Source organism: Punica granatum, chromosome 1, assembly GCF_007655135.1.
Source record: "Punica granatum isolate Tunisia-2019 chromosome 1, ASM765513v2, whole genome shotgun sequence".
NCBI classification, from domain to species: Eukaryota; Viridiplantae; Streptophyta; class Magnoliopsida; order Myrtales; family Lythraceae; genus Punica; species Punica granatum.
Window position 1 is genome coordinate 19,662,965 of NC_045127.1, and position 25,277 is coordinate 19,688,241.

Below are 25,277 nucleotides of genomic sequence, written 5' to 3' on the forward strand. Positions count from 1 at the left end.
TTGAGGCGGCTCGAGTTGCGGTGTATGAACCTTCCTTAGACAACTCCCGAGCGGAACGATCGTTTTCTCGGCTCTTTCGGGGTCAGCATGACCTCGATGGACCCAAGGGATCGATCGACACCGGCTACTGACTTTCGATGGTCTGTGTAAGGTGATCTTAATTTTGCACGAATACTTTACACATTTTACAGTTCAAGGGCATAATCGTCTTTTCGTGAATCGTCGACACCCTAGGCATTAGGATGATCGAAACACTATATATTACGGGTTGAGAAAGGCAGCCCGTTCGGGTGCAAGTGTCCTTTGCATAGGCCCTCTTAGCCCGATTTGGTTGTTTCTGTCATTCTACTGTAGATTCGGGTACTTAGATCCGGCATTTCTGTAATAAAACGTGCAAAACCTGACTAATAATTCACACGACTTTATCAGACATTAGAAAATGGTTAGGTGAAATTCTAGGTTCTAAATCCTGGGCCAAAACACGCATTCTAGGCAGGATCTGTAAAAACCATATTGTCACATACATAACAAGTTAAAAATCAATCCGCACACATAGTCGAATTAGCACCGCATTTTAGCACGTATTCTTTATTTGTACATTTGTTCATCCATTGTAAAGATTCCCGGTCGGTGAGTGAATGGTCCGAGAATCGAACTGGTTGAGTCGATTTATTTACCCAAAGACGAGTAGATTCATTACTTCACGGTTTCGATTCGCACGGGGAAGTCGACCACCATGGTCTGATGGACCGTAGCATAAGGATAGCGAATTGATTCCTCGACGTGCGAGCTTACTCGTCTCTCGGGTTCTTGATCCGAATCAATCATTTAACCGAATTTATGGTGTCAAAACGGGTAAGGAGAGCGCAACTTAATTCACGCGAAAAATAAACAAAATGGCAAGCCCTAGGCAAACAAAATACCGAAATGGCGTGCAGGATATAGGCCCGCATGTAATAGAACCCCCGAGCTTGGAATTTTCAGTTCCACAAGACCAAGACCTTAGCAAACTAGGCGTATCCCATACCTCTAGACCCAAGTAACTTATCGGCCCTCGACCTCCGGGTCGTAAACAGGCAAGTGGTGATCCCTTCTCACGCGTGTCCATCACAAGGCCCCAAGAAGGGGGACATTCCCAAGCCACACCATAGCCCGTGTATGCAGGCCCCGATGAGAGCATATTTGGGTCCACACAGCTTGGCGACTCCATTGGAGATACTTAGAGGGTTCGGGCTCGATCCGATTGTTTGTTTGCTTGCTTACTATTTTATTTACTGCTTTCATTTAAATTTCGCACTCTATTTCTGCATTTACATACACGCATGCATTATGCATCATCCTAGAAGGTGTCTAAGTATCGCGCACGAAATCCCACGGGCGACTAAATAGGATTTAGGTTAGAAAGAGGTTCCGAGTAAGGGAATGGATCGAACGGCTCTGTTGCTGAATCGGCTCCCAAAAATCCATGCTCGGTTTTGGGGAAGTGATTACCCCTTCATCAGGAGCCCCAATCTCAAGTTAGTTTTATCCCGATAGCACCAAAACACTACATAAACAGGGGCTGTCATGTCGAACCAAAATTAACCCCCATGCCGTCAACCGACCCCAAAGTCAAGTCTTTGAGTCGGCCCTCAGTCTTTTTTAGGCGGGCTATATTTCTATTTTTTTAGAGAAAGAGAGCTGTACATTGTAAAAGCTTATTATAGTTTTATTTTTCGCACCTGCATACATGTTTTCGAAAACTAGGGCATTACTTCGGTTTGATTTTAGACATTGAATCGATAGTCTTTTCCATCTAGGTAAGAATGGCCTGCCCGACTATCTATCCCAGGGTCGAGTACCTCACGCCTCTAGAGCGATAGATCACCCGCATCTAGGACACTTTTCACCCAGTCAACCAAGCCTACATTTGTAACATTGTAGGGGACATACCATTGCTTGGCGATTGCCCTATCGACTGGACCTTCCTTTGGACTGCCATCAAGTTTTGGGACCCCCAACATGTCATGTTCAACTTCCAGGGAACCGAACTAACCCCCACCGTCGAGGAATACGTGGCCCTCATCCAAAGGTCGACACCCACTTAGCACATCGTGGCGCCCAATCAATTCGCCACGATACCGAGCCGACTCTCCACCCTCCTAGGTATCGGCACTAAGGAGATCCACCATGAGCTCCAAAACGGATGGGAGCACAGCGTCAGAACCACATGGCTCGTTAACTCGACGTACATTCATGCACTCTACGCCATCGAAGACCTACCAGCGTGACGCCTGCCACGAGTTCCTCCTTCTCATCTTCGGGACCCTTTTGTTCCCTAGCGCCCCGACTCTCATAGACAGGGCACTTGTCCACGTCGTCCTCCCAGTGGTAGGAGGCCATAGTTACGTGGAGGTCCTCATGGCTGAGACCGTGAGGTCTCTTGACTATGTAAAGGAGAGTCGGGTCCCCGCACCTCCTGTAGATTTGGCTCGTCGCGCACATCAGATCGTTCGGTTCATCTCACCCGTTCTCATGCATCATCAACGACCGCTCCCTCATCCGACGCCTACTCTACGTGTTTGGACCCTCACCGTGCAACATCTTCGACTGGAAAGAGTTCATGGAAGACCTGACACCGAGGCAATTCTTGTGGCATGCCCGCTGGAGCCCCGGTGACCCCATGGCCATCGGGGGTCTAGGAGTCATCAGATTTCCCCTCATCAGCCACTTGGGAAGCACGCTTGTCTTCCCCAGCCGAGTGATCAGACAACCTGGCAGCCTGCAAGACATTCTCGCTGAGGTGGACCACTCTACTTATTAGCTTACATGGGCAGATGTTTCACCTATACCCACGGGGAGGTTCCTGCGTGTCCGACAGGTTCGACAGATATGGGATACTCGCCTCACGCAGGACCTCTACTTCTCGGAGCACCCCATTGACGAGGAGAGAGCCTTCTCCGCCACTTCAGCATACGTGGCCCAGTTCCACCCACAGGGCCTCGGGCCCACTCCTCAACCCCAAGTAACCTCGGCTCCGCGAGCACCATCTGTTGCAGCTCCAAAGGCTGAGAGCATCGCCTAGGTGGCAATGTGTAGAAAGCTACAGTCCCTTAGGGAGGAATGGGACCGAAACTACCGAGAGCTCACCGAGACCCGAGCAGAACTCACGGACCAGAGGGAGCTACAACGGGAGCTAGCTCAGGCACGCGCATGCATAGCGAGCCTGAACAAAGAGATAGTGCTTTTAAGCGCCACGCTGGATCGAGTTCGGGTGTGGGCACGAGAGGCCTCCCATCCTTAGGATTAATATGCCGACAGCATCTTCGCACCGCTCGGACCTACGCGACGCTCACTCATCTATCGGCCGAGGAAGAATGCCGATTCAATGTCTAGCTTCCTTTTGTAATTGAACATGTTGTCCCTCTTTGTAAACTTGGGAATCGAATCGAACTAAGTAATGGCATTAGGGTTTTGAAATCTCATGTATCTCATGCATTTCATTCTTTTAATTATCGTTTCGCACCTTCATTTCAAATGAGCCCACATCGCGCACACACTTACACATTCGTGGTATGCAAGTGTTCACAACTGGCTACTCCGCACTGATATCCTACTCGCTCGCGTGTCAGAACGGCCGAAGAGAATCAGACCAGGATTCCCGAGGAAGTTAATCCACCAACGACCCAAGTGCCGCCATCAATCCGGGCAGGAACACAACCGATTTATTTAGGGACACCCTCGGCCTATTTCCCATCGCCTTCAGCGGGTGCACCACTGGCCTGTTCAAGAGTCCCACCACCACCATCGGTATACGCACCACCTCTGCCAGCAACACGAGCACCACCACTTGCTCACAATGTCTCTCGCGTGGCCGCGCTCGAGGGCAAATTCACCATGCTCCAGGGAACGGTCGACCTAATGGCCGCCAGCATGGCCGAGATGATGGCCTTGCTTCGGGGCCCGACTCGCGCATCTTCGAGCTCCACCCCGCCTCTCGCACACGGGTCAACGGTTGACCCAGCTCTTTGGGTCCTGCCGACCCATGTACCAAAAAGCAATGTCATGGCCGCCCCTGCGCCAACGGCCGTCCAGGCGCCCGTCCTTCCCTCGACGCACATACTGGCAGTCTATCCGATTGACACCCTCCAATCGCAATCCACCATTCCTGCGGCCATATCGCTTCCGCCGATGACAATTCTAGCACCAGATCCGACTATGTTCGCACCGCCTTTCGTGTCCATGCCGGTCCCAGTCATGATCTACACAGTTCCTCCGCCGATGGTCTTCTCGGCGTCGAGCGCCCCTGCTCCTACCCAAACTACTGAGCCTTTTCCTTTCCCAACTCTACAATCCCACATCGGCCTCCCCTACCAAGCACCACCTCCCATAAATATCCCTTTCCCTGAATCGGGCACACCGACCCACGCGGCCCCAGTAGCTCCACCCTCAAATATCCTCCTCGAGGCGGAGACCGAGCAGAAGAGGAGAATGAAGAAGATGGAGGAGACTATCGGGACTCTTTAGGCAGGTGATCCCCGACATAGCACCGGTCACCTAGACCAGACTCTCTTCCCGGGCATGCGCCTCCCCCCAAAGATAGAGGTCCCCGACTTCCAGAAATTTGACGAGACAAAGGACCCGCGGCACCATCTCCGCCATTACCGTGGAAAGATGCTCTAATACTGGGACTATGAGCAATTCATTGTCACCACGTTCCAAGAGAGCTTGTCCGAACCAACACTCAATTGGTTCATGTCACTCAGAGCAGAGGACATCCCCTCCTAGACCGAGTTGTCCAAGAAGTTCATGGAGTAGTACCAGTACAACATGGAGAAGCCTCCATCTTTCCTCGGGCTGAGCACAATGGAGATGGTCGAGAACCATAATTTTGAGGACTACGCCACGACTTGGCGTTCAAAAGCAACGAAGCACTTTCCCCTTATTTGCGAGGCCTAACAAATACAAATGCTTCACAGGACCCTCAAGGGAGCATACTACTCCCATCTCATTGGTCACAAATCCTTCTTTTCCAAGATGATCATAACCGAGAAGCAAGTGGACCTCGGCATCAAGCTTGGGAGGATTGAGGGTCCGATCAAGAAGAAGGAGGGGGAATCCTCGAAGAAGACCACCGCCGTGGCATCCTCTATCGACGGTAGGAGAGGCAAAGAGATTGCCGTCAACCCAGGGCACCCAGGGCCTTGACAGTAGTCAGTGAGCTTCACACCCGCACCACCTGCCACTCCTGCATATGCCCCGCCGCCTGTGCACTACCAACCACATCACCCCACACAGCCGATCTATTACTTGGCTCCACCGACTTCAGTTCCTCCGTCGGCTCAGCAGCAAATCGTCCACCACTACACCCCTTCTCCTTAGACCCAACAATACAGGTCCTCGACTTCGAGAGCTCTTCAGCCGGCGCAACAGACCCCGGCCCCGTAGGGTTAGTAGGGCAACACAACACAATCCCGGGAACGTAAGCAATACACACCGCTGCCGGTCTCGCTCTCTCACGTATACCGGCAGCTCTTGGCGGGTAATAGGATCAGGCTGGTGGCGCCCGACCCTAATTTTGTTCCGGCAAACCAGAATCAGAGCCTGAGTTGTGAATACCATTTGGGTGCTCCTGGCCACACCCTCGACAACTGTTGGAGGCTGCGAGGTAAGGTCCAGGAGATGATTGATGGCAACGAGGTCTCATTCAACACTGTCAAGCCGCCGAATGTGCAGGCTAACCCTCTCCCTGATCACGGGTCAAGCTCGGGACCCACCATCAACATGATCAGCGTCTGCACCGAAGGGGAGGACGAGAGCAAGCAGGAGGGGCCTGTCCCGTTCATGATTGAATACGTCCCGGCGGAAGCCATAGTGAGGTTCACGGGGTCGGGTACCATGCCTACCCTGTTCGTAATAGAAGTCCTCGCCCGGAAGCCATACTAGGAAAACAGGGTCCCATGGACCTATGAGAGAAGTGTTGGGAGCCTCGAGCATGAACTAAGCGTAATGGGCGTAAGGCACTCAGACGGGGTATACGAGAACTCGGAGGCCGCGAATAAAGGGAAGGCCCCCGCTGCAGCACTAAGAGCCACCCCGGAAGCCACACCGGGCCCGCAGAAGAAAGTGACCGAGAAGGAGGCTGATGCCTTCATAAAGATTATCAAGGCGAGCGAGCATAAAGTGATCGAGCAAATGGACAAATCTTCGTCCCACATTTCACTACTCGCCCTCCTCTTGAGCTCGGAGCCACATCGAAAGGCGCTCCTCAAGGTCCTAACGGCGACACAGGTCCTGAAGGAGATGGATTCGAACCGGATTGAAGAGACCGTCAACTCGATCTTCTCCATCAACATTTCATTTTCCAACAACGAGCTTCCTTCTGATGGATCGGGTATTAGCAGGCGTTGCACATCGTCTGCAAGTGCAACAACTTTATAGTCGGCCGGGTCATGATTGATAACGACTCGGCTCTCAATGTGTGCTCCGTCTCCACGTTGAAGTAGATAAACGTGGACCTCAACCATATCCGTCCGAGAAAGACTGCGGTTCGAGCCTTCGACGGCTCAAGGAGGGAAGCCAATGGAGAGATCGACCTCCTGATCGATGTCGGCCCATGCTCTTTCAGCATCACATTCTTGGTCCTCGACATCCCGAATGCTTTCAAGTTACTACTCAAGAGACCGTGGATCCATTCGGCCGGCGCCGTTTCCTCTTCCTTGCATCAGAGGCTTAAGTTCATTGTTGAAGACCGGCTCATTATGGTCAAGGGGGAGGAAGACTACGCGATCTACAAGGAGACGGCTGTCTGCGAGCAGTATAGCATCGGGAACGATGAGAACCTCCCCTTCCACCCCATCTCTGTCATCCAGAACTACGAAGAATTCGATCCGTCCTGCGCCGACTGTATGGTTGGGAAGGTCTTAGTGCGCCACAACTACATCCCCGGTACCAGGCTCGAGGTACACAGGCAGAGGATCAGCAGCCCCATCGAGATCGAGGAGTATAAGAACAAGAGGGGACTTGGCTTTCACCCCTCCTGTCATGAGATCGTCCAAGCCCACAGAGGTAGGAATCTGCATCACCTCGACGAGCACTACGGGAGAATCAACAGGGGCATCCCGGGTCCCTTGCTCTCCTACTTCATCCTTGGACAGCCACACATCGTCGGGGCCATGCTTGACGGCCTCTCCTGGGATTCAGACAACACACATGTCGCTCTGCCAACTGTGTACGCCATTGTGCGCACCCGAATTTCATCTCGTCGGGGTACACATGCGCGCGCTGTGGCACGGCTTGGGAGTGTCCACCTTCCTGTGAGGATGCGTGACGAACACACGCGAGAAGGAGTCGCCACTACCTGTGTACGACCGGTGAGTTGCTCGGGTCTAGGGGTAATGGATACACCTAATATGCTAAGGCATTGGTCTTGTGGAACTCGGAGTTCCGAATTCGGGGATTCTGTTACGTACAGGCCTATATCCCGTACGCCCTTTCAGTACTCTGTTTGTCTAGGCTTGTCGTTTTTACTTTTTTACCACGTGAATTAGGTTGCACACTCCTTGCTCGTTTTGACACCATGAATTCGATTAAACGCTCGGGCCTTTTCTGCTTATTGACCAAGATCCTTACAACCGACTAAATGGAAATGCATAAGAGAATTCTTACAGGGTGCTCTCAAGAAAAATGCAAAATACAGACACGGTACAATACTTGGACCCGGTCAATTTGCATCAAGCCAAATATTTCGGTCATGCTCATCGTGAATTTTATAAGAACCGAAAAATGAATTAATGAAATGCAGGCCCAAAGAGCCGGGGGTCGGGTCCGATCGGACCAACAGATAGTAGAAGAGTCACTTGACTCTCGAGACAGCCGTAGGATAGGTTGAGCTCCCGGGTCATGTCCGACCACGACTCACTTATCCGATCCGAGTTGTTTTCCACATAGACGCCACTGAGAGCGAAGCAGTGAGTCGAGGCAAGACTCGATTTTGCACTCAGGTTGCGTGCACTCGGTGTGTATAGGCGTTGGACCCATGATCGATGTTTTGGGGAGTTAAACTCCGTGCAAAGCGTGCCCTATGGATTCAGACTTGAACCATGACAGAACAGCTAGCAGCAGACAAAAATAGATAGGAAACATATATGAAATCAGATAAAAATTGATAAGACCAGACAAAAACAGACAAGAACAGACAAGTGCAGACAAAGCATGCAAAAGCAGGTAAAAGCGTGTGGATGCAGATAAAAGCAGGCCGAAGCACGAGAATGCAGATAAAGCATGTGAACGCAAATAAAGACAGACAAAACATGTGAATGCAGACAAGTGGTGTGTTTAGGCCTAGTTTACGTGATTTAGTCAGTTATGCCCCAGGGTTGCTTAGCAGACAATTTCCCAAGCTAGGCAAAACAAGGTGTGAGCATGCAGAGGGTGCCAGGCTGACATAACGTGGGTGGATCCGTTTTAAAGTCATTCATTGTAGTGTCACTGCGGCTTCACTAATTATACCTGAAATGAATGTTGTTGCCTAGGAAACCCAAAAGCTATCTCTTTTTGCCTAATTGCCCGTGTTTGATTATGCCAAGTGCACGATTTAGTCAAATTCTACATGTCATGACAGAACAACCCACCCGTTTTATGCCCATCGATGTAATATTCGGTTATTTTCTGATTCGTGTACTTTTGCTTAATGTCAGTGATTTGCTTTTAGCCAAGTTACACGTCTCGTTACTCGTATGTGCAAATCTTTTAGTGAACCCGATTGTTGAAAGTGTAAGAGAACCCGACTGGTATTGTTCACCCGAGAAGAGGTCCGGTTTTGTTTTGCTTGCACCGATGGATCGGGTTGGTTGCTTGGGCTGGCCTGGCCTGGAACACCTCCCAAGAGGGTGTAGGAGGTGACTACGGGTGGCTCGGGACGTGCGGGAACCTGTGCTAACCCCGAAATAGCAAGAAAACCCAGTAAGTGCAAAAACTATCTTTTTAGATCCGGTTTAGAAAGTCTTGCGTTTAAGTGGGTTTTAGTGGTTTTTTTTTATGTCTCCTTCCTCTGAGAGGACCCTTAGGAAGTGTATGAGGATATGAACGACTTAGATCTCCAAGAATGGTCCGGTTTAAGATTTGGCATGGTGCATAAGTCCGCTGGCACCCGAGAACGGGTAAAGGACCCAGCTCTGTGGTGGGCTGGAACTGGCAGCTGAAGGCTTCAACCATTGAAATTAACCCTGAAAATGGACTTGGGAGGTCGAAAACATGGGGGGTATGGATTTAGTTCAAGGCTTGAGATCGGTCGGATGGGCGGTCGCAGGAAAACGGTTTGTTTTCCGGCAATTTTGGCTTGGTTTCGGGATTTTCAGGGAGCTGGACGAGCTGAGGCTTTTAGGGGATTCTCTTGAGAGTATTTTGAGTGAAATGCATGCAAGAGAATTTGTGAATGAATGGCCAAGCACTTGGGTATTTATAGAGGTGTCTTAGGGGTCATTTTGCAAAAATTAAGTGCAATTAAGGCAATTTGTGGTGGCTAGACGAATTTTGCACCAATTAGGGAGGGGGATTATTCCAAAATGGTGGCTTGCAAGTTGGATTTGAAGAGAATGAAGCAAAGTTGCACTTTGGTTGTTTCTTCATGAAGTCGACAAGGAAGAGATGGTGGGCTACTGCAGCTGAACAGTAGGCCCCACATGGCTGGATGGTGGCTAGAGTGGCCGAGGTGGGTCCCATAAGTTTTGGGGTTGAGTTGGTGAAGTTCGGGTTCCGGTTAGTCGCGAATTCGAGTCCCATAGTTCTAGTTATAGCGGAATCAGTAATGCTTGTAAAAAAACTGATTCAAATGAGCCCAATATTGTCATTTATGGACACTTGGAAATGCTTGAGTGGCCTTGAGTTCCCACATGATTTTCGAAAAAAAAAAATGGGAATGCTCGTGTCTCGATTTTTTTGTGCATTTGATGCCCATAGCTCAAGTGTCATGTGATTAACATGCGCGAAAAACCGGCTTTAATGAGCCCGAGAATGCCACATTTGCCCGTGGGGATATTCGGCTGATTTTGGGACTCGAGGGCCCATTTTGCTTGTTTCGAGCAAACAGAGTCAAATTGATCATTCATGTCTACATATCCCACATCTACGCTCCGTGCCAATCATTTTGACATATTTTGTCATTTTTGCAGAATGATGGACCCAGGGACCTTTTTCTGTAAGTGGGGTGAAATGACCATTTTGCCCTTCCCATGGGGTTAAGGGTCAATCTTGCTCAATTCGGGTGCATAGAGCCAAATTGGCTATTTTTGTCGCCTATTTGCGTATCTACGCTTTATGCGGGCTGAATGACCACATTGCCCCAGCACGGGGGTCGAGGGTCGGTTTCGCCTGATTCTGATGCCCCGAAGTCAATTTGCCCTTTTCTGTCACTTATTCGTGTACCTGTGCATTGTTCTGCTCATTTTGGCTTTTTTTACGTATTCAAACGAGCAAAATGACATTTTTGCCCCTGTTAAATAGGCTAAATGACATTTTTGCCCCTGTTAAATAGGCTAAATGACCATTTTGCTCCTGGGACAAATGACCATTCTACCCTCAGGTCTGTGGCTGGTACTTGCAGGGGGTTATGGGGTATTTGGGCTTGTCGAAGATGTCTGTACCCTCTGTTCTATCAAAATAATTTTCGTGCTACCTGTTAGGTCTGTGCACTTGAACTGTTTTCAACTTTACTCAGGTTTTATGATTGATTCCCTGAATGTGCCCGGGGCAAATCTCTGACTTGGCACTAAGCATTTTAACGTGCTCAATAACTGCTATATGCTCTGTTCTATCGAAAACGAGCTATGATTGCTTGTCGGGCGCATGCGCTTAAGCCCATCCTGCTTCCGTTTGGGAGATGCGAATTATGTGTTGAATGTGCCTGGGCAAATTTTCAGCTTGGCTCTAAGAGTGACCCTCATGCATTCCGTGGTCCTGATGTGCCTTGTTCTGTCAGAAACAGGCCTTGAGCGTTTACTGCGTGCCTGTACTTGAGCCCAAAACTGGGTTTGCTTGCGAGATTTGCCCGGTTTCCTAGATATGCTTGGGAAGGGTTTTCAATTTAACACCCAATGATATTCTCATTGCATTACTTCTGATGCTTGGGTCCGTTGTTAGTGAATTGCACTAAAATTAGCCGATCTTTCGTTATTTTGGAGCCACTGTCTTTTTGGTCTCTTTGGGCCACGTTCTATGGTTTTTGTGTGTGACTTGATGTCCCCTCTGTATGATTGCTCCCCTGTTAATCTGTCTGTTAAGAGTAGTCCTAAGATTGAGACTAGTCTTGCTGTTGACTTTCTCTGATGGAACTGGAGGACCAAAATGGGGTGCTGACAGCTTGGCCCTCTTTGGCTGCGTGCTTGAGTAGAGGACAGAGTAAGACTATAAGAAGCACCCAATTTGGTCTCCGATGACCTGCCATAGCACCTCCCCCAGTGTTGGGGATTACCGAAGGCCGAAAATGTGGAAAGAGAAATAAGGTGGAGTGTGATGAAAAGGAACCTGTGAAGGTTTTACAGGATTGACCCGAGGAGTTTGCAAGAATCGCGGGATTGACCCAGTGGGTAAAGGTAAAATAAGCAACGCGGGATTGACCCGGGGAGGCAAAGGTGATGTAAGCAACGCGGGATTGACCCAGAGGAGGCAAAGGTGATGTAAGCAACGCGGGATTGACCCGGAGGAGGCAAAGATGCTGTATGTAAGCAACGCGGGATTGACCCGAAGTAGGTAAAGGTTATGTAAGCAACGCGAGATTGACCCGGAGGAGGCAAAGATGCTGTATGTAAGCAACGCGGGATTGACCCGAAGTAGGTAAAGGTTACATAGACTCGGAGGGGGCAAAGGTGATGTAAGCAACGCAGGATTGACCCGAAGGAGGCAAAGGTGATGTAAGCAACGCGGGATTGACCTGGAGGAGGGAAAGATGATGTATGTAAGCAACGCAGGATTGACCCGGAGGGGGCAAATGTGATGTAAGCAATGCGGGATTGACTTGAAGGGGGCAAAGGTGATGTAAGCAACGTCGGATTGACCCGGAGGGGACAAAGATGATGTATGTAAGCAACGCTGGATTGACTCAGAGGAGGCAAAGGTGAGGTAGTTATACAAGGATGTGCTATAAGAGTTACGCAAGGTGCAAGGGAGGTGTCTTTGGTTTGATTGATAGAGTATTGAGATGTGGTGCAGCAGTGGAAGTAGCCGCCTGTTTGTTGCGCGAGTGGAATACTTGGTCGGTGTTACCTTGAGGCCTTCTACTCGGATCAAGACAGTTATCTGTTGCATGTGGCAGACAAAAATTCGTCCGAAAGAGATGCCTCCCAAGGTCCAAGTGCGCACCTCCATACAGAAAAATGATATCTAACGGTCGTTGTCAGTCACGCGATATCGTCGAAATTGCAATGTGCTAAGGGAACCTATGCAATGATGTTTTGGGGAGTTAAAACGAGGTGGCCATTTGACGGGTGGTCGTGTCCCTAATTATGAATTGTGGTTGATTAAAGGAAAGGCTTTTTACATAATGGGTGTAACCCGCGAAGCTTTGCATAAGGGTAAAAGGGAGGGATTTTTGGAATCCTCCAACTCAAGGATATGACAATTCGACCCCACTTCGAAAGGTGCCTTGAGCCCAGAGAGTCGAAGAGAGTTTGCTTGCATTGGAGAATGCCGAACTACTACTTGTTGTAGCTTCACGCACAGTGCCGCTGTTCTTTCGTGGTCGTGCCGACAATTGCCCCTAACTTTTGCCTAGACCACAAGATGCGTGATGATCTAGCGGGGTATTATTTTGACTTTTTCGTCGTGGATGCTCACCTTTTGCTAGGACCGCCCTAGCTAGGGTCCGATTGCACCTCTCGATTCCTCTAACTTTTACCTAGACCGTCCTTTGTGAGTTTTCAGTCTAACGAGGACTTTGATTGATGCTCTCCTTTTGCCACGACCCCCTTTTGCGGGATTTTAAGTCGTGCCCCTCGTTCCCTAACTTTTGCCTAGGCCGCCTCGAGGAGGTTTTCAACCTAGCGAGAAAGTTATTTTTTTTCTCTCAAGTTTGAAAGTGTGGATGGACAGAGAAAGTGTTAGGGTGAAAGGGGCACGAAGCTTGAAAAATGGAGTGGATGCCATCAGGGGTAGTTTTTTTTGAGGGCATCGGCATTGATCGGGAGTGCGTTCCCAGTCCCATCCATGCCGCTTAAAATGATTGCACCTCCAGAGAAGGTTTCCCTATCAATGAATGGTCCATCGTATTTGTATGCGCATTTGTCACGAGAATCAGGCATAACATGTAAGACTTTCGTAAAACGAGATCGCCGGGTTTGAACTCGCAGTGGCGAACCCTTACATTGAATGCCCGGGCCATCCTCTGCTGGTAGCATTAGCCATGGCAGAGCGCTGTTAACCGCTTCTCGTCAATGAGATTAAGCTGCTCGTAGTGCTGTTTCACCCATTTTGCTTCTTCAAGCTCAGACTCAGCAAGGACCCTCAAAGAGGGAATCTCCACTTTGACTGGGAGGACTGCTTACATGCCATAGACTAAGGAGTATAGGATTGCCCCAGTAGACGTGCGAATTGAAGTCCGATATGCCAAGAGTGCAAATGGGAGCATCTCGTGCCAGTCCTTGTAATTCAACGTCATTTTTTTTTTATGATTTTCTTGATGTTCTTGTTTGCTATCTCCACCACACCGATCATTTGAGGGAGATAGGGCGAGGAGTTACGATGTTGTATTTTGAACTGTGCACAGAGCTCATCTACAACTTTGTTATTCAAGCTCTTGGCATTATCTGTGACGATAATCGCAGGGACCCAGCAACGAGCGATGATGACTCGTTTGAGCAAGCGTGCCACAGCCTTTGTAGTGACTGATGCGAGTGTAATGGCTTCGTGCCACTAGGATGAATAAGTGTCCATTCGACGCCTTGGGAGAGATAGGACCAATCACGTCAATGCGCTACATTGAAAAGGGCCACGGAGCTGCCATCGGATGCAGCTCGTTGGGTGGTGCTTTGATTTGATTCGCGTAGACCTGACACAAGTGACAGTGCCTGACATGCTTGACGCAGTCAGTTTCCATGGTGGACCAGAAGTAACCCATTCGCATGATTTTCTTAGTGAGCATGAGTCCATTCATGTGAGGTCCACAACTCCCCTCGTGGACTTCTTTCACGAGGTGTTATGCCTCATTTTCGTCGACACACCAGAGTAGTGTGGCGTTGAAGGAGCGGCGGTAGAGCATCTCGCCACTTAGAAAGTAGTGTGCTGCAAGCCTTCGCAGAGTCTTCCGGTCATTGCAATCAGCGAATGCTGGATATTGACCAGTCTGAAGAAAACGCTGGATGTCTTCGTACCAAGGCTTTCCATCAGTAGCTTCGATTGCGTCGCAGTGGGCAGAACCCTTGGCAATCTCAGTCTCGAGGGGCTCCATGAGATTTTCTGTCGTGATACTCACCATGGATGCGAGCGTTGCGAGCGCGTCTGCAAACTGATACTTTAGGCGTGGCATGTAAGTGAAGGTGACCTTGTCAAAGTTCTCTGCTAACTCATCAAGATACTCGTGATATGGCACTAACTTCTCATCCTTTGTCTTCCATTGCCCTAGCGTCTGGAAAATCGTGAGCATGGAATCGCCGAACACTTCTAACTTCTTTACTTTGAAGTCGATTGCTGCTTGTAGGCCGAGAATGCATGCTTCGTACTCAGGCACATTGTTGGTGCAAGGTAAATCGATCTTTACTGCAACGGGATAGTAACGCCCGTCAGGGGATATTAGTACTGCACCAATACCAGACCCGGTGGAGTTAACTGCACCGTCAAAGTACATCTTCCATGCGGGCCTATCCTCCTCACCATTCACTTGGAGGATCCCTTTGTCTGGAAAATCGGAGTTGATCGGAGTGTAATTCTCGATTGGAAACTCTGCCAGATGATCTGCGATTGCATGCCCCTTGACTGATGCACAAGGTACGTACTCGATGTCTTACTCTGTCAGCTGACAGCGCCATTTCGCAATGTTCCTCATGGAAGATGGACTGTCGAGCAAGTATTTCAGGGGATTCGCCTTTGACAGCAAACAGATGGTATGGTAGAGAGTGTATTGTCAGAGCCTCTGCATGACCCACACGCAGCACTTCTTCTCAATCTCCAAGTAGTTAGACTCCCCTTCGGTAAACTTCTTACTTAAGTAATAAATTGCTTGTTCTGCATGCGTGGATTCGTCCTCTTGTCCTAACATGCATCCCAAGTATTGTGGGCGCACTGTCAGATAAATGATGAGAGGACAACTCGGTGTAGGCGGAACCAACACCGGCGGCTGAGTTAAGTATGCCTTAATAGTGTCAAAGGCTTTCTGACATTCGTCATCCCACTCGATCGCCGCATTTTTGCGATGCAATCAAAAGAGTAGTTGACACTTGTCTGTCAGATTCGCAATGAAGCGTGCGATGTAATTCAGCCGTCCCAGAAGTTTCGCACCTCCTGCACCGTCGATGGCAAAGGCATCTCCATAATTACTCTCACCTTGCCTGGATCGACTTCTGTACCGCGTTCACTCACTATGAATCCCAGTAGCTTCCCCGACTTAGCGCCAAACGTGCACTTTGCCGAGTTAAGCCAAAGCTTATATTTCTGGAGGCGGTCGAAGAGGCGTCGGAGGTTGACGAGGTGATCTTCTCCTTCCCTGGACTTTGCGATCATATTGTCGACATAGACCTCGATCTCCTTGTGCATCATATCGTGAAAGAGTGTGACCATGGCCCGCTGATAAGTTGTCTTAGCATTTTTTAGGCCGAAAGGCACGACCTTATAGCAAAACGTGCCCCACATAGTAATGAAGGTTGTCTTGGTCTTGTCTTCTTCGGCCATCCGAATCCCGTTGTATCCGAAGAAGCCATTCATGAAGGAAAACTGTGTGTGGCGTGCACTGTTGTCGACTAAGACGTCGATGTGAGGCAAAGGGAAATTGTCTTTGGGGCTGGCCCTGTTGAGATCGCGGTAATCGAAGCAAACTCTTACTCTTCCATCCTTCTTCCCCACAGGCACGATGTTCGCCACCCATTCGGAGTAATTGCAAACTTCCAAGAAACCTACGTTGATCTACTTGACGACCTCCTCTTTGATGCGAAGGAGTAGGTCGGCTCGTTGTCAACGTAAGTGCTGCCGTTTGGGCGGAAACTTTTCAGTGTCGAGCGGGAGGAAGTGCCGGACTATTGAAGGATCTAAGCCTGGCATGTCGGCGTATGACCAAGTGAAGACTTCTTGATACTCCTTCAGGAAATCGATCATCCGGGCTCGTTTCGTGGAGTCGAGGCCCGTCTTGATCTTCAAGGTGCATGGTTCCTCTTCTATGCCTATGTTGATTTCTTTTGTCGGCTCGATTGAAGTGAGCTGGTGGTCCTCGAGGCGTTGTAAACTCTCTTCGATCTCAGGCACTGACCGTTCTCGTCAAACACTTCCCCGAAGTACATGGGTTGGGGCTTTTCGAGAAGTTCCTTGGATAGGTTCGAATCGAAGTATCGATGATTTGAATTCGAGTGGAGCCTAGAAATGAAAACATCTCGGTTTAGAATGTGCAAGTGCTTGAAGAGATAAAAGAAAGAAGAATTAGACACTGGAGTTTCAAAAAGATACTAAGGGATTTTTTTAGCAGCGTTAGTATGTGTTATAACAAAAAGGATCCCTCTTCCACTGCATGGCTTATAGCTTTGCCTAACGTGCGGGGAAACATCAAAATACATAGATAGCCTTACACATCAGCAATTACTGCTGAGTAGCGCGGGACTGAGGTCCAGTTGCTAAGCTTTTCATTCTCCCGTGTTGGGCGAATATGATTCCCCGTAGGAGTCTCCTCAGTAACGGCGAATATGGCTGGCGCAGCAACAGACGCACCGTCTGAGTCCGAGTAAGGGTCTTCGAGGTTGCTCTAGACGATGCATGGTGGTCCAGGGAAAAAGTGGGATAGAGGGGAAACTGAGATGCCCCTGTTAATTCTCCCGTAGTATGCAGATAGGCAGTGAAGGTGCTTGCCCTTATGTGCTTGAACGATCTTGTGGCAGGAATGGCGAAAACCGAGTCCCCTCCTATTCTTGTAATCTTCAACCTCAATAGGGCGAGTGATTCCCTGCCCGTTCGCTCCGAGCCCAGTGCTAGGGACATAGTTGTGCTGCAACAAAAACTTACCTACCATGCGATCGGCCCGGGATGGACCGACTTCTCCGTAGTCCTTGATAACGGAGATGGTTTCGAATGAATGGAAGGGAAAGTTCTGATCATCCCCGATGCTAATGTAGGGGACGACGGTCTCTTTATAGATGGCATAGTCTTCTTATCCTTTGACGGTGATAAGCTTGCCTTCTACGATAAACTTGAGCTTCTGGTGCAAGGAAGACGGAACAACTCCGGCAGAATGGATCCACGGTCTCCTGAGAAGTAAGTTGAATGCATTCGGGATGTCTAAAACTTGGAATGTAACAGCAAATGAACAAGGGCCAACATAAATCGGCAAGTCGATTTCTCCATTTACATCCCTCCGCGAGCCGTCAAAGCGTCGAACCGCTGTTTTGCTAGGTTGGATGCGGTTGAAATCAACATTCATCTGTTTAAGGGTGGAAACTGGGCACATATTGAGGGTGGAGCCATTATCAATCATTACTCGACCAACGATGAAATTGTTGCACTTGCAGACGATGTGTAGTGCCCGCGAAAGTCCATACCCTTCGAAATGAAGCTCGTCGTTAGAAAACGAGGTAGTGTTGGAGAAGATTGTGTTGATGGTTTCTTCGATTTGCCCTGGAGCTGTCTCCTTGGGAACCTGTGCAACAGTCAAGACTTTGAGGAGTACTTCTCGATGTGGCTCCGAACTCAGGAGTAGGGCTAGCAGCGAAATGTGGGCCGGGGAGGGGGGGAAGACTTGCCCATTTGTTCTACTATCTTGTACTCGCTTGCTTTAATGATCTTCATGAATGCTTCTGCTTCCTCGTCTGCTACCTTCTTGGCCAGAATTGGTGCAGCTTGCTAGGCTGTCTTGAGAATAGCATTAGGGGCTTTTCCCTTGTTTGCAGCTTTCGGGTTCTCGTACACTCGGCTCGAGCGTGTCACCTCCATCACGCTCATTTGCTGTTCAAGATTGTCGATGCAGCTCTCGTACATCCATGGGACCCTATTATCTTGGTATGGCTCCTTGGCAGGGACATCTATGACGACTATGGCAAGCGAGACGCTGGACCCCGTGAACCCAACAGTGGTTTCCTCCGAGACATATACAATCACAAACGGAGTAGGGGTTTTTTTCTTATTCTCCTCCTCTCCAAGTGCACATACACTAATCATATTGATGGTAGGCCTCAAGCTTGATCCATGATCAAGGAGAGGGTTTACCTGTACGTTTGGTGGCTTAGAGGCGTTGAACGAGAGTTGGCGCTTCTTAATCATCTCCTGAATTTTCTCCCTTAACTTCCAACAGTCATCCGTGGTATGACCAGGAGCACCCATGTGAAATTCGCAGTGCTTACTTTGATCCTGATTCGCAGGATTAAAATATCGACTAGGCGCTTCCTGTATAATCCTACTGCCTGCAAGAAGCTGTCGGTAAATGTGAGAGAGTGGGGCTGGTAGAGTCGTGAATTGTTCGCGTTGCCTGGGCTGACTTGCACCACCTTGTTGACCTTGTGAGGATGAGGCCTGTTGCCCCGGTTGATAGGGCCTCGGGGGTGGAGGCCTGTTTTGCCGAGTTTGATGAGAAGCTGGGGTATAATTATGGAAGATTGGTTGTGAGATTGGCGATGATAGAGTTGAGTAACTCTGTTGTTGATAGTGGATGGGAGGCGGGGCATAAGCCTGCGTAACCGAAAGTGCTGGTGCGAAATTCAAGGAGTACTGCGGGGTCCCCTGGCGCCCTGGATTGACTGCATTAACAGACGACTCTTTCCCCTTTTTACTTCCTGACGATGACGTCCTTGCATTGGTCTTCTTTGAAGACTCTGCTTCTTTCTTCCCAGTTGGGCCTTTAATCCTTCCTAACTTAATGCCCATGTCAAGCTTTTTCCCAACATCATTCAAGCTGGTAAAAGAAAAAGTGTGTGCCAATAAGTGCGAATAATACACTCCTTTGAGAGCGGAGTGGAAAAGCTGATCTGTTGCTTCTCGCTGATTGGCAGGACGTGCTACGCTGCCTGAGCACGGTATTTAGTAGCGTAGTCTTCGAACTTTTGGCCTTATGCCATTTCCTTCGTACTCAGCTCGAGGAGGGTCAGGGGCATCTCTGCACAAAATTAATACTAATCAACGAACTTCCAAGAGAGCTCCGCCCATGTTAGAATGTTTTCGGCCTTTAGTGTCATAAACTAGTCGAGAGCTGGTCCTGTCAAGTTGTTTTAGAACGTGTGAAAGACGAATTCCTCATAGTCCCAATACTGCAGTATTTTTTCGTGGTAATAGCGAAGATGGTGTCGCGGGTCTTTGGTGCCTTCGTACCTCTCAAACTCGGGAATCTTAATCTTCGAGGGCAAGCGCATGTTCGAGAAGATTCCCCAATCACCATAGCTTTTGTCGAGGCGAAACCCCTTTGCTTGCAGGGTCTTTACCATTTCTTCCAATTTCCTCACCCGTTTCTCCTACTCTGTCTCTCTTTCTGGGAGGTAATTTGTAAGTGGAGCTATGGGGGCCACATGGGTTGGCGTGCCTGGTTTGGGGAAGGTAATGTTTAGGGGAGGTGGAGCTTAGCAAGGGAGGCTTGTATTTGTATGTGGTGCTTGGTAAGGAAAGGACTCCGCAGTATGAACAGGAGCAAAGGCCATTGACGTTGGTGTAGCCATTGGTTGAGGAGCGATATAAATCAGAGTTGGAACTAGTATGGATGTGGGAGGTGATGGAGCCATGGCCTGGTCTAGAGCCAGGAATGCTGCAGGCGGGAAAGGAATAGCTGCTGGAGCGAGTGGTGGTGGCAAGGAAGCATTTGCTGGATGAATCACCGGTGCGTGCATCGTTGGTGGAGCGGGTGCGCTATCACCCTCCGGAGCATGAGTTGGCGGGACCTGTGGAGCCGGGTTGGACGTCGATCCCTGCCCTGGATGTGGAGTAGGACTCGAGGAGGCACGATTCGGGTTCCTAAGCAAGGACATAAGCTCGGCCATGTTGGCGGCCATCATATTGACCGTGCCTTCGAGTGTTGCAATACGCTCATCGGAAGATGATACTTGGAACGCCGGTGGCTAGATGACTGTAGGGGTAGGAGGCGGTGGGGCGTGCGTCACGAACGGATGAGTCGTGGTTAGAGAAGTGACCTCTTCAAGAAGAGTTGGTGGGTTCTCTTTTGCCATCCTTATTTGCAGTCAGGTAGGGTAACGGTGTGACGCCAGTTGCGGTTACCTCGATGCGATAAGCATGTAAGGTTTGCACGACAAAATTTCTGTTTAGAAAGATAAATGTGAGAGATGGTAAGGTAAAAGGAATGTAATGCATGAATTTCGAAAGCTAATGCTGCCATTCACATCGATTCAGGATGTCTCAAAACACAATGCAACTTTGGAAAACAAAATCCTAAATCGATCTTTCATCGCATTCGGGGAGCGGGTGAGCACTGCCATGGAGAACATTAGTCCCAGGCTAGAGCCTAATGGAGGTATATATCCTAAGGTAGGTGTGGACCTCCACGGGCCCTTTTCCCAAACTTCTCCAGAGCAATGTTCACTTGTGCCAATTCCTGGTCGCGTCTCTGTAGTTCTGCGCGAGCTTGGGCGAGCTCCTTTTGTAACTGGCGCTGGTCGACGAGCTGCTCATCCTTCTCGGTGACTTCTCGGCGCAAGTGGTCCCTTTTGGCAATGAGACTGGTGATCTCGACTCGAGTGGCCATGGAAGGTGCTTCAAATGGTGTCCGTCCCTCGGTTTGTGGAGAGTCGGCAATATCTTCGGGTGCAGGGGGGCCCCACCGATAGAAGTGGAGAATGTACTCCTTTGTGTAGGATGCTCGGGGAAGTAGAGTTGCTCGGGGACCACGGTATGCCAAGTAGTCATAACTTATTCGATATCATTTTGGCGATCTGTGGATGTCTAATCTTCTCGCCAAGTGTGTTCAAACATAGTCCGTGCCATATGCTTAGGAACCGTTTGTAAACCACCGAGCTGCCTCATTACTCGGGTCGGGAAATAGGTGGTGGACCCCGTATGATTGATGAGTAGGATTCCATAAAAATCAGAATACATGAGAGCCATGGGTCCAGGTGGCATCTACGCGGTACGCCACATAAAGCTCCTAGGAGATATTTCATGAAGAACCTTCATCCACTCATTAATTTTGCATTCTTCCACGCGCACGAGAGGTAGCAATCGAGAAATAATTAATTCTCAGTTGGTGAAAAACATAACTGGGCACACAAGTCCAAAGGGGTACGCATAACTCTGAAGCCACATTTGTAAAAGGATGGGGGATCCTTTTATCTTTCGGTCGCGTGTTCTCACAATGCGGTCGAGGGACCGAATGATCTCAGCCACAAGAGCTACCTCGTATTCGTGCCCTCCAACCACTTGGAGGACAACGCTGGCCAAAGTTGCGTCGATGAGATCCTGGGAGCAAGGAAATAGGAGGGTACCAAAAACCAATAGTAAGAAAGCGTGGCATAAGTCTTTGCGAATAGGATTACTCAGGACCCTGTGTGCGCGGGATTTGATGAAAAGGGAAAGTTTCTCGATTGCTATCTCTGTGCCACCAGAGTATGTGAGTTCAGCATGCAAGTTGGTAGTGCGGATCCCGAGTAGGCACGAAACTAAAGTTGGTCGGGTAGTGTGGAAGTTAGGTACCACAATGCCGTGGGTGGCTGCAGTACAGCCAATAAGGGCTCGATATTCCTCGATCGTCGGCATGAGCTCATTGCCTTGAACGTTGAACACAGCATGATCAGGGTTCCAGAATGTAGTGGCGGCCTCAAGAAAGTTCCAATCGACATGCCGAGTGGCTAACAGGGGAACATCACCGACGAAAGCAGTGATGTATTCTCGATCGGTTTGGCACAGGCTTGTCCATATATGGGTGATCTCCTCGAGAGGTGGTGTGATCCTATCGAGGTGCAGGCAGAAAGCCGAATGCGACATCCCTTACCAAGATGAAAAGAATATCAACTTAGGATCCATCGATGCAAATGACACCCTAATTTTGAAAACTACATGGTGCATGTGTGCTGAAAAAACAAATGCCCACGACTTATTGTACTAGGTACAAGGTCTAAGTACATCTCTCTAGAAAAACAGAAAAAGACTCAATGTGGCACACATGCCAACTTGACTCGACGGACGATTGTTGGGAACTGGATTGGAAGTTCGCTTGGATGGTCCTGCATGATGCATGGTTTTGGTACTAGAAGGACTGTGCTACCTATGAATGAGGGCCCCCGAGTCAAGGATGTCAATTTCTTGAAATCAGGCAAGGATCTTTGGGGGCCTAATCGACGGTCCAACCATGCGACGTACCCTTACTTGGAACCCCTATTTAACCTGGGTTTCCTATCATTGGTTGTGGGACGCGACCCATAGGTACCTATTGCTATAATGATATGCAATGCATGGTACATAAAATGTGCAGAAAGTAGATAAGCAATAAATTACAGAAAACGGTAAATAAATAAATAAGCAAGCAAACAAACGGAATCGAGCCCGAACCCTCTAAGTGTCCCCAGTGGAGTCGCCAAGCTGTGCACACCCGAATTTCGTCTTGTCGGGGTATGCATGCGCGCGCTATTGCGCGGCTTGGGAGTGTCCACCTTCCCGTGGGGACGCGTGACAGACACGGGTGAGAAGAAGTTGCCACTACCTGTTCACAACTGGAAGGTTGAGGGCCGGTGAGTTGCCCGGGTCTAGGGGTAATGGATACACCTAATATGCTAAGGCATTGGTCTTGCGGAATCCGGAGTTCCAAATTCAAAGATTCTGTTATGTACGGGCCTATATCCCATACGCTCTTTCGGTACTCTGTTTGTCTAGGCTTGCCGTTTTTACTTTTTTACCGCGTGAATTAGGTTGCACACTCCTTGCCCATTGTGATACCGTAAATTTGATTAAATGCTCGAGCCTTTTCTGCTTATTGACCGGGATCCTTACAACCGACTAAATGTAAATGCAGAAGAGAATTCTTACAGTGTACTCTCAAGAAAAATGCAAAATACAGACACGGTACAATACTTGGACCCGGTCAATTTGCATCAAGCCAAATATTCCGCTCATGCTCACCGTGAATTTTGGAAGAACCGAAAAGTGAATTAATGCAACGCGGGCTCAAAGAGCTGGGGGTCGGGTCCGACCAGATCGACGAATACTAGAAGAGTCGCTTGACTCTCGAGAGAGTCGTAGGATAGGTCGAGCTCTCGGGTCATATCCGAGCACGACTCACTTATCTGATCCGAGTTGTCTTCCACATAGACTCCAATAAGAGTGAAGTAGTGAGTCGAGGCAAGACCCGATTCCGCACTCGGGTTGCGCGCACTTGGTGCGTATGGGCGTTGGACCCGTGATCGATGTTTTGGGGAGTTGGACCCCGTGCAAAGCGTGCCCTATGGATTCAGACTTAAACCGCGATAGAACAGCGAGCAACAGACAAAAATAGATGGGAAACAGATGAAAACAGATACAAATTGATAAGAGCAGACAAAAACAAACAATTCGGGTGCGTGGAGCCAAATTGGCTATTTCTGTCGCCTATTCGCGTATCTACATGCTTTTCTGTTCATTTTGGCTTTTTCTGCGCTTTATGCGGGTTGAATGACCACCTTGCCCCTGCTCGGGGTCGAGGGTTGGTTTTGCTTGATTCTGATGCCCCGAAGTCAATTTGCCCTTTTCTGTCACTTATTCGTGTACCTGTGCACAGTTCTGCTCATTTTTGGCTTTTTTACGTATTCAAACTAGCAAAATGACCTTTTTGCCCCTGTTAAATAGGCTAAATGACCGTTTTGCCCCTGGGACAAATAACCATTCTTCCCTCAGGTATGTGGCTGGTACTTGTAGGGGTTATGGGGTATTTGGGCTCACTGGAGATGTTTGTACCCTCTGTTCTGTCAAAATAAGCCTCGTTTTGCCTATCAGGTCGGTGCACTTGAACTGTTTTTTATTTTGCTCAGGTTTTATGATCGATTCCCTGAATGTGCCCGAGGCAAATCTCTGACTTGGCACTAAGCATTTTGACGTGCTCGGTAACCGCTATATGCTCTGTTATGTCGAAAACGAGCTCCGATTGCTTGTCGGGCGCGTGCGCTTGAGCCCATCATGCTTCCGTTTAGGAGATGCGAATTATGTGTTGAATGTGCTCAAGCAAATCTTCAACTTGGCTCTAAGAGTGACCCCCGTGCATTCCGTTGTCCTGATGTGCCCTATTCTGTCAGGAACGGGCCCCGAACATTTACTGCGTGCATGTACTTGAGCCCAAAACTGGGTTTGCTTGCAAGATTTGCCCGTTTTTCTGGATATGCTCGAGAAGGGTTTTCAATTTAACACCCAATGATATTCTTGTTGCATTCCTTCTAATGCTTGGGTCCGTTGTCAGTGAATTGCACTGAAATTAGCCGATCTTTCGTTATTTTGGAGCCAGCTGTCTTTTTGTTCTCTTTGGGCCACATTCTATGGTTTTTGTGTGTGACTTGATGTCCCCTTTGTATGATTGCTCCCCTGTTAATCTATCTGTTAAGAGTAGTCCTAAGATTGAGACTGGTCTTGCCGCTAACAACCATCACCGAGGAGACTCCTTCGGGGGTTTCCATCCGCCTCGCGCAGGAGAATGAGGAGCTCAACAATTGGACCTCAGTCTCGCTCTACTCGGCTGTAATCGCCGATGTGTAAGGCATCTTTGTCTATGATGTTTCCCGCGTGTCAGCAAGCCATAAGCCACACTACGGAAGAGGGGTTTTGTTATGGCTTCAATTTCACATCATTAATGAAATCCTTGCATGCATTTTTTGAATCTCTATGTCTATCTTCTTCCTCTCTCTCTTACTCATTCGCATCACTTTTAACATCTAAGACAAGTCATTTACATTTCCAGGCTCAACTCAAATCCAAACCTTCGACAAGTCGATTTGAACCCATCCGAAGAACGTCTCGAAGAGCCTCGAGCCGTATACTTCGGGGAAGGGCTTGACGAGAACGATCGAGTGCCCGAGATAGAGGAGAGTTTGTACCGTCTCAAAAAACCACCAACTCACCTCAGTCGAGCCGACAAAAGAAATCAACATGAGCACTGAAGAAGAACCGCGCACCTTGAAGATCGGGACGGGCCTTGATCCTACACAACGAGCCCGGATGATTTGATTTCC

The 25,277-nt window shown here is 49.1% G+C and overlaps 2 protein-coding genes across 2 annotated transcripts; one reads left to right on the top strand and one right to left on the bottom strand.

The window, feature by feature from the left end:
* Positions 1-3,900: 3,900 nt before the first annotated feature.
* Positions 3,901-4,506, top strand: LOC116204173 (proline-rich receptor-like protein kinase PERK8). Its single transcript, XM_031536248.1, has one exon. The coding sequence runs from the start codon at positions 3,901-3,903 to the stop codon at positions 4,504-4,506; it is 606 nt and encodes a 201-aa protein (XP_031392108.1).
* A 15,200-nt stretch (positions 4,507-19,706) lies between these two features.
* On the bottom strand, positions 19,707-20,132 carry LOC116204190 (vegetative cell wall protein gp1-like). Its single transcript, XM_031536263.1, has one exon. It carries the CDS (start codon positions 20,130-20,132, stop codon positions 19,707-19,709), a length of 426 nt encoding a protein of 141 aa, XP_031392123.1.
* Between the last annotated feature and the right edge of the window lie 5,145 nt (positions 20,133-25,277).

Excerpts from the sequence above, each read along its gene's own strand:
- LOC116204173 (XM_031536248.1), top strand. The coding sequence starts at position 3,901 with ATGGCCGCCAGCATGGCCGAGATGATGGCCTTGCTTCGGGGCCCGACT.
- LOC116204190 (XM_031536263.1), bottom strand. The coding sequence starts at position 20,132 with ATGGCCGCCAACATGGCCGAGCTTATGTCCTTGCTTAGGAACCCGAAT.